General features: G+C 39.1%; 1 protein-coding gene across 2 annotated transcripts in view; it reads left to right on the top strand.

The window, feature by feature from the left end:
- Positions 1-11,167, top strand: part of LOC139137717 (centrosomal protein of 104 kDa-like) — a 35,116-nt gene extending 23,949 nt beyond the window's left edge. For both annotated transcript variants that reach the window (XM_070705964.1, XM_070705963.1), the window contains 5 exons: positions 2,556-2,745; positions 3,153-3,367; positions 5,441-5,579; positions 7,990-8,130; positions 8,915-11,167. In XM_070705964.1, coding sequence (XP_070562065.1) covers positions 2,556-2,745; positions 3,153-3,367; positions 5,441-5,579; positions 7,990-8,130; positions 8,915-9,015 — 786 coding nt within the window. In that variant the 3' untranslated portion in view covers positions 9,016-11,167. The remainder of the gene's footprint in view (positions 1-2,555; positions 2,746-3,152; positions 3,368-5,440; positions 5,580-7,989; positions 8,131-8,914) is intronic.
- Positions 11,168-12,144: the final 977 nt, after the last annotated feature.

Genomic DNA, 12,144 nt, shown 5'->3' with positions numbered 1-12,144 from the left:
TCAAAACTTCATTTACTAAAGGGGCTTCAAAGTTAACTAACACAAGCAGTATTCCAAAAAAGTATCGTAAAATTTTGAGAGTCAGAATAAGTATTCCAGAGGCACAGTTTATCATAAATGCATTTCTGAACAAGACCACAGATACATCAGTGGATCTACCCCATGTTATACCATTGGGCCTTGGACACACATCAGTGGATCTACCCCATGTTATACCATTGGGCCTTGGACACACATCAGTGGATCTACCCCATGTTATAACATTAGGCCTTGGACACACACAGTGGATCTACCCCATGTTACAACATTGGGCCTTGGACACACATCAGTGGATCTACCCCATGTTATAACATTGGGCCTTGGACACACATCAGTGGATCTACCCCATGTTATAACATTGGGCCTTGGACACACATCAGTGGATCTACCCCATGTTATGACATTGGGCCTTGGACACACATCAGTGGATCTACCCCATGTTATAACATTAGGCCTTGGACACACATCAGTGGATCTACCCCATGTTACAACATTAGGCCTTGGACACACATCAGTGGATCTACCCCATGTTATAACATTGGGCCTTGGACACACATCAGTGGATCTACCCCATGTTACAACATTAGGCCTTGGACACACACAGCGGATCTACCCCATGTTATAACATTAGGCCTTGGACACACATCAGTGGATATACCCCATGTTACAACATTGGGCCTTGGACACACATCAGTGGATCTACCCCATGTTATAACATTGGGCCTTGGACACACATCAGTGGATCTACCCCATGTTATAACATTAGGCCTTGGACACACATCAGTGGATCTACCCCATGTTATAACATTGGGCCTTAGACACACATCAGTGGATCTACCCCATGTTATAACATTAGGCCTTGGACACACATCAGTGGATCTACCCCATGTTATAACATTAGGCCTTGGACACACATCAGTGGATCTACCCAATGTTATAACATTAGGCCTTGGACACACATCAGTGGATCTACCCCATGTTATAACATTGGGCCTTGGACACACATCAGTGGATCTACCCCATGTTATAACATTTGGCCTTGGACACACATCAGTGGATCTACCCCATGTTATAACATTAGGCCTTGGACACACACAGTGGATCTACCCCATGTTACAACATTAGGCCTTGGACACACATCAGTGGATCTACCCCATGTTATAACATTAGGCCTTGGACACACACAGTGGATCTACCCCATGTTACAACATTAGGCCTTGGACACACATCAGTGGATCTACCCCATGTTATAACATTGGGCCTTAGACACACATCAGTGGATCTACCCCATGTTATAACATTAGGCCTTGGACACACATCAGTGGATCTACCCCATGTTACAACATTAGGCCTTGGACACACATCAGTGGATCTACCCCATGTTATAACATTTGGCCTTAGACACACATCAGTGGATCTACCCCATGTTACAACATTAGGCCTTGGACACACACAGCGGATCTACCCCATGTTATAACATTAGGCCTTGGACACACATCAGTAATATACCCCATGTTACAACATTGGGCCTTGGACACACATCAGTGGATCTACCCCATGTTATAACATTGGGCCTTGGACACACATCAGTGGATCTACCCCATGTTATAACATTAGGCCTTGGACACACATCAGTGGATCTACCCCATGTTAGAACATTGGGCCTTAGACACACATCAGTGGATCTACCCCATGTTATAACATTAGGCCTTGGACACACATCACTGGATCTACCCCATGTTATAACATTAGGCCTTGGACACACATCAGTGGATCTACCCAATGTTATAACATTAGGCCTTGGACACACATCAGTGGATCTACCCCATGTTATAACATTGGGCCTTGGACACACATCAGTGGATCTACCCCATGTTATAACATTTGGCCTTGGACACACATCTGTGGATCTACCCATGTTATAACATTAGGCTTTGGACACACTCAGTGGATCTACCCCATGTTACAACATTAGGCCTTGGACACACATCAGTGGATCTACCCCATGTTATAACATTAGGCCTTGGACACACACAGTGGATCTACCCCATGTTACAACATTAGGCCTTAGACACACATCAGTGGATCTACCCCATGTTATGACATTGGGCCTTGGACACACATCAGTGGATCTACCCGATGTTATGACATAGGGCCTTGGACACACATTAGTGGATCTACCCCATGTTATAACATTGGGCCTTGGACACACATCAGTGGATCTACCCCATGTTATAACATTGGGCCTTGGACACACATTAGTGGATCTACCCCATGTTATAACATTTAATCTTGCCTTAATCTTTTCATTTTCATCATTGCTATCTAGACAGATCATGAAAAGTGTTTGCCAACTACATTTCAGTCCTAAGTTAAACACAGATCAAACTTTAGTACAGCAATATTTCCAATGAATAACCTTACTCAGAGCCACAGTATAAAATCCAGTCTTCTAGTTATGTGAGTCTCAATCATAAATTACCTGTTTGCGATTACTTTTGTCATTTAATTTTCAGAGTCAACAAAAGGCAGCCCAGAAAGCAGACCAAGAGAAGAAGAAGGCACAGATTGATGCTTTGCAAGCTGAACTACAGCAATTGAAAGATATGGCAGCTCAGCAAGCAACACAACCCAAGAAAGATGTCGATGACAGTGAATCTAAGAGTGGTGATATCAATATTCATATCAATGTTGTCTCAGGAAAAGGTAATTCGTCTGCCGTCTTGTCATGTATTTCAAGATGATTTTGGAAGAAAAAGTAGTCACGCATTTTTACAGTCAGAAAAATAACCATAAAGTACTTTCAAAAGTAACAGCTAATGGAAATGTAATCAATGTATGTTGTTGTCATCTATAACTTGTCAGTCTGTCTGATGCCGTGGTCAAAATTGACTGTACATCTGTATATGTGGTGCTGTAAGTACGGTATCATTAAGTCTAACGTAGCAGACATAAGTTACAAAATTGACTGTACATGTGTATGTGTGGTGCTGTGTCTGTTATTATATTTACCTGATAGCTATTCCACAGGGACCATTAATATCATTACAAATGATATAAATTGACAAAACTGAACCAAATCAGTGAGATTCAAGTTTCGTTTCTGTTAACAGATGGAGCAAGTAGTCCCACAAGGAATGCAAGGCAGCTAAGCAAAGTGAAATCTACAAAAGCTTCCAGTATTGCTGATGCTTCTGAATTTGGAGAAGACACTGATAAGATGTGTATATTTTGCAATGAAAAGAATGATGACTTCACAGAGGAGGGGTTGGATCTTCATTACTGGAAACACTGTCCAATGTTGAAGAGGTGTGCTTATTGCAAACAGGTGAGTTTGCATCCATAATGTTGCGTTCTGTGTGTGCTATCATATATCTTGTGTGTTCATTAGATCATATCAGTGTGCTGCCAGGTCGTGTGTGTGTGTACTGCTGTGTCTCATATGTGTGTCAGATTTCATCTCTTAGGTGTCCTGTCCTGTGTGTGTGCTGTTGTGTCTTATGTGTGTGTCAAATTCATCTCTGGGGTGTCCTGTGTGGATGCTGTTGTGTGTCATAGTGCTGCTAGATCTCATATCTGTGCTATTGTGTCTTTTTTTGGTGCTATTGTCCTGTACGGGTGCTGTTGTGTCTAATAATGTGTGCCAGATCTCTCAGCTATGCTGTGGTGTCCTGGATGGGTGCTGTTGTGTTTAATATGTGTCTCAGATCACATCTCAATTTCTCATATGCAGGGTCTGTACACTCCTTAAAAATTCCTTGAAAGTCTTTGATCTACAAAGCCTGATGGAAAGTCCTGGAAAAGTCCTTGAAATTGAGTCCTTGAAAGTCCTGGACAATGATAGGCAACTCACGATTTTCCAAAATCACAAAATTATCAGTCTTAATATTGTAAAAATGATATGTAATATTATAATCTGAAAATTAAATGCCAGCATTGTAAACATGATACCTGGAAAATGTTGTTTTGGATATCACAAAGTCCTTGGAAATTGCTGAAAAAGGTCCTTGAATTTTTAAGTGACTTGAGTGTGTGAACCCTGCATATGGGTGTCCACTGTCTGATAACATCTTTGAGCTGTTGTGTTTTATGAGGGTACTGTAATGTCATGTATCCTACTTGTAATTATAAACTATTATTATAAGTCCCCACGGACACCGTCCGGGGGGACTTATAGGTTTGGTCATGTCCGTGCGTGCGTCCGTGCGTGCGTGCGTCCGTCCGTCCGTCCGTGCGTCCGTCCGTTCACGCAGATATCTCTGAGATGCCTGGAGCGATTTCATTCAAACTTGATAGAAGGATTACTTCATATGGCATACAGATGCACGTCAATTTGTTTTGTGATACGATCCAATATGGCCGCCAGGCGGCCATTTTATTACGATTTTTTCATGTACAGAGCCATAACTCAGGCATGTTCCAACCGATTTTATTCAAAGTTGGTACAAGGACATTGACCAATGTCATACAGATGCACGTCAATTTGTTTTGTGATACGATCCAATATGGCCACCAGGCGGCCATTTATTACGATTTTTTCATGTACAGAGCCATTACTCAGGCATGTTTCGACGGATTTTATTCAGAGTTGGTACAAGGACATTGACCAATGTCATAGATATGCACATCAATTTGTTTTGTGATACGATCCAATATGGCCGCCAGGCGGCCATTTTATTACGATTTTTTCATGTACAGAGCCATAACTCAGGCACGTTTCAACCGATTTTATTCAAAGTTGGTACAAGCTTATTGACAAATGTCATAGCTGTGCACGGCAATTTGTTTTGTGATACGATCCAATATGGCCGCTGTGCGGCCATTTTATTACGATTTTTCATGTACAGAGCCATAACTCAGGCATATCTCAACCGATTTTATTCAAAGTTGGTACAAGGACATTGACCTATGTCATACATATGCACGTCAATCTGTTTTGTGATACGATCCAATATGGCCGCCAGGCGGCCATTTTATTACGATTTTTTCATGTACTGTACAGAGCCATTTCTCAGGCATATCCGCATGTTTTGACCAATTTTATTCAAAGTTGGTACAAGGACATCGACCAATGTCATAGCTATGCACATCAATTTGTTTTGTGATGCGATCCAATATGGCCGCTGTGCGACCATTTTGTTATGATTTTTTTCATGTCCTGAACCATAACTCAGACATGTATCAAGCGAATTCATTCAAAAGTATTTTTATCACAGACCTAATGAAGAGGACCTCTTTGAGGACCTGTAATCAAAGTACCGATTAACAAGTGGGGACTGTGTCATCAACGATGACTTGTTTGAGTATAACATCAATTTAATCATTATTTGTATGTTACTGCCTTTTGTATTCTCCTTTTATTTCATTATTTGTCATTCCATGATTGTGGTACATTTTGTAGGTTGTTGAGATTTCTGGTTTGACAGACCATCTGCTGACAGAATGTGAAAAGAGGAGTCAATTTGGCAAATGTCCGCGCTGCCATGAAGCTATTGAAAAATCCATCCTTGACAAACATGTACAAGAAAAGTCTTGTGCAGGTAAGCTATCAAGTCAACAGGGAATTATTGGTCTTGTAATTTATCATTGTGAAATCTTTACACCCCAGTTTCATTAGGGTCAAACCATGGTGTTAAGGGTTAAAGGTTTCCCTAAACTCCTCACCACCAAAGTTTGGTACGTCTCCATTGTCAGCAGGAGGGTGGATTGACTTGATACACAGGACAATGGTAATGAAAGTGATAAGTTGGCTGTTACAGGGATGAGCAAGTGAGCTAACGTACTACTACACAACAGAAATGACAGGACATGAATGGTTTTTCATGAAAATATCTGACAAAAAAAGTATAGTTTTGTACATTTTGCAAAGGTCACAACCACTTTACAGTGAGAAACAGGTGAGATTGGACAGCGAAATTTATCTAAATGTTTTCACACTTGTGTAATTGCTTTGAGAACTTGTTCCTGAATCTGCCACAGTAGTGGCACTGATCAACGGACTGTATATTGATCCATCAAAAACAGACACTTGGGAGTATACTGTCTGGTACACTTTAGATACAGGCAATTGTATAACATTGCTAAATCACCCAATGTCACATAGGGTTTTAGGGTATGTTTGTATCCAATAAAGGTATTTTCAGCCAATAATTAGTTCTAGTATAAGAGAAATGTAGACCAGTGTTTCAGATGTCCCTATGTTGCCTTTCTCTGGTTTCCATATTGTGTGGCAGTAGTTTTCCTTTATCCATATAAACAGTCACCATGACTGATCAAAGGTACTACTGACATTGGGGAGGGTCTTACACGGTCACCATGACTGATCAAAGGTACATGTACTACTGACATTGGGGAGGGTGTAAACAGTCACCATGACTGATCAAAGGTACTACTGACATTGCCATGTAAACAGTCACCATGACTGATCAAAGGTACTACTGACATTGCCATGTAAACAGTCACCATGACTGATCAAAGGTACTACTGACATTGCCATGTAAACAGTCACCATGACTGATCAAAGGTACTACTGACATTGCCATGTAAACAGTCACCATGACTGATCAAAGGTACTACTGACATTGGGGAGGGTGTTACACAGTCACCATGACTGATCAAAGGTACTACTGACATTGGGGAGGGTGTTACACAGTCACCATGACTGATCAAAGGTACTACTGACATTGGGGAGGGTGTTACACAGTCACCATGACTGATCAAAGGTACTACTGACATTGCCATGTAAACAGTCACCATGACTGATCAAAGGTACTACTGACATTGCCATGTAAACAGTCACCATGACTGATCAAAGGTACTACTGACATTGCCATGTAAACAGTCACCATGACTGATCAAAGGTACTACTGACATTGCCATGTAAACAGTCACCATGACTGATCAAAGGTACTACTGACATTGGGGAGGGTGTTACACAGTCACCATGACTGATCAAAGGTACTACTGACATTGGGGAGGGTGTTACACAGTCACCATGACTGATCAAAGGTACTACTGACATTGGGGAGGGTGTAAACAGTCACCATGACTGATCAAAGGTACTACTGACATTGCCATGTAAACAGTCACCATGACTGATCAAAGGTACTACTGACATTGGGGAGGGTGTTACACAGTCACCATGACTGATCGAAGGTACTACTGACATTGGGGAGGGTGTTACACAGTCACCATGACTGATCAAAGGTACTACTGACATTGGGGAGGGTGTTACACAGTCACCATGACTGATCAAAGGTACTACTGACATTGGGGAGGGTGTTACACAGTCACCATGACTGATCAAAGGTACTACTGACATTGCCATGTAAACAGTCACCATGACTGATCAAAGGTACTACTGACATTGGGGAGGGTGTTACACAGTCACCATGACTGATCGAAGGTACTACTGACATTGGGGAGGGTGTTATACAGTCACCATGCCTGATCAAAGGTAAAACTGACATTGGGGAGGGTGTAAACAGTCACCATGACTTATCAAATGTACAACTGACATTGGGGAGGGTGTTACACAGTCACCATGACTGATCAAAGGTACTACTGACATTAGGGAGGGTGTTACACAGTCACCATGACTGATCAAAGGTACTACTGACATTGGGGAGGGTGTTACACAGTCACCATGACTGATCAAAGGTACTACTGACATTGGGGAGGGTGTTACACAGTCACCATGACTGATCAAAGGTACTACTGACATTAGGGAGGGTGTTACACAGTCACCATGACTGATCAAAGGTACTACTGACATTGGGGAGGGTGTTACACAGTCACCATGACTGATCAAAGGTACTACTGACATTAGGGAGGGTGTAAACAGTCACCATGACTGATCAAAGGTACTACTGACATTAGGGAGGGTGTTACACAATAATTAATGTATATATAGCCTGCATAGTTTAAGATTTGGTCTGTATTCAATTGCAGTTGCAAAACCAAAGGACCAAGCCAATAGATGTCCTATGTGTCATTTGAACATCGCACCAGGTGAAGAAGGATGGAAAAAACACCTGATGGGAAGAGATGGATGTAAAAACAATCCAAGACGTGAGCCTGCATTGAAAAGAGGTGAGTTCAAAAATAAAACTGTCAAAGTTTTCACAAAATCTGCCATGAAATATCCTAAAAGGTCATCTATAGGTTATATGGGTTGCTATTCCAAGTCAAAGGTCATCCAGAGGTTATAGGTGTTGCACAAGTTGCTACTCTGAGTCAAACACCAGGAAAGCTTCAGAGTTTGATTTAGCACTGCTTTTATCTGCACAGATGAGTGCGATTTCTGATTTGAGAGAAAACATTGCAATTTAAAATGAAGAGAAACTGTATAAGGTGGCATGTGCCTCGAAAGTGAAAGACAAACTTTTGCTCAAACTTTCCTCAATGAAACTTTCAACCATTCTCTTACCAAATCAAGAATAAAAATACGGGGTGACAGTGCAAAATTTGGTACTAGAGAAACAAATTACCTAACATTTACCAATATATGAAATTCAAAATGGCCACTATTCCTTTATTTAACTCCAAGGAAGAAAAATGTGATTTTGAATTTTCGAAAAACTAAAATGGTGACATTTTTCTTACTCCAAGAGCTTTATAATGAGCCCCAACAAGTGGTAGATTAGAAAAGAATTGAAAATATTGAGAATCCAAATATCTGTGCCAGAGGCGCATTCTATCTTAGTAAAATAGTTTCTCAATATTTGAACCTTTTCAGACACAGGATTTTTGCATGTTTTTATCGAGTGTACTAAGTGTATTGGGCGTTGTTCCAGACTGTTGGGCTTAATATGACGGGTCTATTCTAGGACTAGTTGCAGTATTCATAGCATTATTGTTCATGGATATTTTCCAGCTCAAGAGTCCAAGGCCAAGCAAGGAGCAGGGCGTGGAAAAGCAGGAGCCAAAGGAGCATATGGCAAAGGAAAATCAACAGGAAGAACTCCAAGAAAATAAAAATCAAAGATGAAATGCAAGAACATAACTGAACTCACATATTCTTTTCTTGGAACCCATTTCCTATAACATGATAACACACACACAAAACAAAATACAGTGGTTTTCAGTATGGGGTTTTGTTCTGCTTCCAATTCTAGGAACTGATATTGGAGTTTATCCAACCAGAATCTAGTTTATATGAACCATTGCTATGTACAATTTTCCCAGTAATTATCAGTAATTGGAGCAACGTTGCCGTCTTCAGCTGAACAGAACTATCCAAAATACAGCACCACTGTCACCTTGAGCTGAATGGAAAAACCCAAAACACAGCAAATAGGTGCTCAAGAGTTACACCTCTCGTACAGATTTTATGAATTTTATTTCTTACAGGAAACATGTTGACATTTTTACCCCAAGATATCTGCATTTCTGTATAGAACATGAAATATATTTCATGGTTTTCATATTATCCTAGTTAGACCAAAGACTTAGAGTTCACCTTCAACAGTAATTATTGTACATTTTGTAAATATTAGCAACTTGTATATAATACTTAACCAAATCATTTAAAGATAAGAGGAATGTCAAAATAAACCTACTTACTTCCAACGTTTTTTTCAAAATATTCTACGTCACTAGATAATAATTTCAAAAATTGCTTTTTAAATTTTGCCCCATACCATGTAAGTTGTCTTGATTAATTGAAGGACATGTATCACTTAGACAGTTGGTGTTTTTATGCCAATGAATATTGTCCAATGATAATGATACTTACAAACATGAATTTGCTTTGTACAAATGAATCCATTTAGTCAGAAAATCAAGCAGTAGCTGTTTTACCAGCAGTGCTAGATTTGGTGTAAAACTGTTAGTAAATTGTTGTTTGAATGCAATTTAATAGATTTATATAAATGTTATATAAATGTCATATAAATACTACTCTAATTGGATCTTGAGATCCTATTCAACTTGGCAAAAATGAAAATGTTTTGAGTTCTAGACCCAGAAAAAGCATTGGCAGAAATTGCCTTGCTTCACGTCCTCATCTACGTCAATCACTAATGTTCATGTCAGAGCTTTAATTCTTTTTCAGAATTGTTCAGAATTGTTTGATTTCATCATCCATTTATTATTCTACTCAATTTTGAGCAAAGATGGAAGAAAGGTTAAAACACTTAGGAGAGGAGAGGTTAGGCAAATGTCCTATTATTGCACTATTATCAAGACTATACAAGGACATGTAGCAAAACTGGAGTTTTGCCAGGACTTAAATTTTCTGTCGTTAAATTCCTATACTTTTGGAGGAAATTAAATGAACAGAACATATTTTGTAAATCTGTGGAAAAACAAAATAATTTAAAGACATGGTGAGATATTCAGACATTTTACAGCTATCTTATCTTTACAACTTTTATCCATGTACTACTTGCCTTGATGTTAATGTGCAGAATTTTAAATCTGAAACAAGTATTTTACTTTGTTCTAAACTGAACAGTTATGTTACTACAGCTAAGTGAACTGTAAATTGTTTCAATGTTGTCATTTTTAATGAGAAATTGTCTCTAACTTTTGAAAAATCATTATGAATAATTTATGTTTTAAAAGAACACAAAATCTGTATTACTGGTGGAGTTTGCAGTATTTTTGTTGATTCTATTGACTGGAGATTCTTGTCGTTCTCCAATGTACACAGGTCAACTACTGACAATGTCTTCATTCATTTGGCAGCATAACAAGTGACTCTAAATTACAAAAAGGTCATAATTTCTGAAAACTTCACCAAAATAATGGATATTGTTCTTTCAAAACCAAAATTCCTAGCAACAGGTTGCTCTACTATACTACTGCAAACTTTTCTGATGTAAAGATAATTTTACATAACATAGGTATATGTTAAAAGTACTTACTGAAATTCAGAACAAATATAGGTGCACCATTGCTTTGAACACTGATATTATGGGCGTAATTGTCAATAATTTTTATGGACAAATGTCAAATTTTTAAGGTAGAAAAAGAACGGTAATTTTGTAACAAAGGAGTCTTTGATAAAGACCGAGATTTTAACATCATTATGTTTATGTGTACAGCACAGCTAATGTAAATATTTCAAAATTTAGTTTTGTATTATTTATCATAGAAATAAAGGACCAACATTGAAGAATGCAAACTTGTCTCAACTTCATTAGCGGTCTTTGTTGACAGTCAATATGTATAACATTCAGTATACTAGTGACTGCATACAGAGTGTATCCATACACAGGTATAGACAGAACTCTAGTGACTGCATACAGAGTGTATCCATACACAGGTATAGACAGAACTCTAGTGACTGCATACAGAGTGTATCCATACACAGGTATAGACAGAACTCTAGTGACTGCATACAGAGTATATCCATACACAGGTATAGACAGAACTCTAGTGACTGCATACAGAGTGTATCCATACACAGGTATAGACAGAACTCTAGTGACTGCATACAGAGTGTATCCATACACAGGTATAGACAGAACTCTCATATTTTATTGTTTGGTTGTATGACACATTTTTTGCTCTTGGTATATGATTGCTAACTCAAATTTCTCCACTATGTATCATAAAAAATTAAGATAATGCTATGTTTTGTCGTAATTCAAATCTCATTACTACTCTTTATACCCTACATCATTTACATTTATAAAATTACAATCTTTTTATTTTTACTTTTGCATAGTCCTGCGCACACCTAAGAATCATTGTTGCTGACCCAAAATATTTGTGAACAAAGCAGAAGTATCAATGTATGAATTCTTGTAGCCATCTGCAAAAATTTGCTTGAAACTATGGACATTTGTACATAGTTTGAACACTGTGATAGAAGTAGTGAAAGCTTAGGGTAGTTTTTGTGTCCCAAAACATGACGAAACCACAGAGAAATTCTATGACTATCACTATAGTCCACCATTTTGTAGGCTTGAGCTATCTCTGAGCATGGAGGTAAAAAATGATTGCATGGCAGGGCTGTATTTTTGCCAGCTACGCCTCCATCCCACAGTGATAACAACACACAGTAGACACAGCCCTGCTTTGCAGAGCCAGGCTAGATTTGCTAGCCCTTTCAAAGCTAGAGTATATAAAAGGGGTATATTGGATGCCTTGGCCGGC

The sequence above is a fragment of the Ptychodera flava genome, chromosome 7, assembly GCF_041260155.1.
Source record: "Ptychodera flava strain L36383 chromosome 7, AS_Pfla_20210202, whole genome shotgun sequence".
Taxonomy (NCBI): domain Eukaryota; kingdom Metazoa; phylum Hemichordata; class Enteropneusta; family Ptychoderidae; genus Ptychodera; species Ptychodera flava.
The sequence above is the reverse complement of the archived record's forward strand: the minus strand, read 5'-3'. Positions and strand labels throughout refer to the sequence as shown.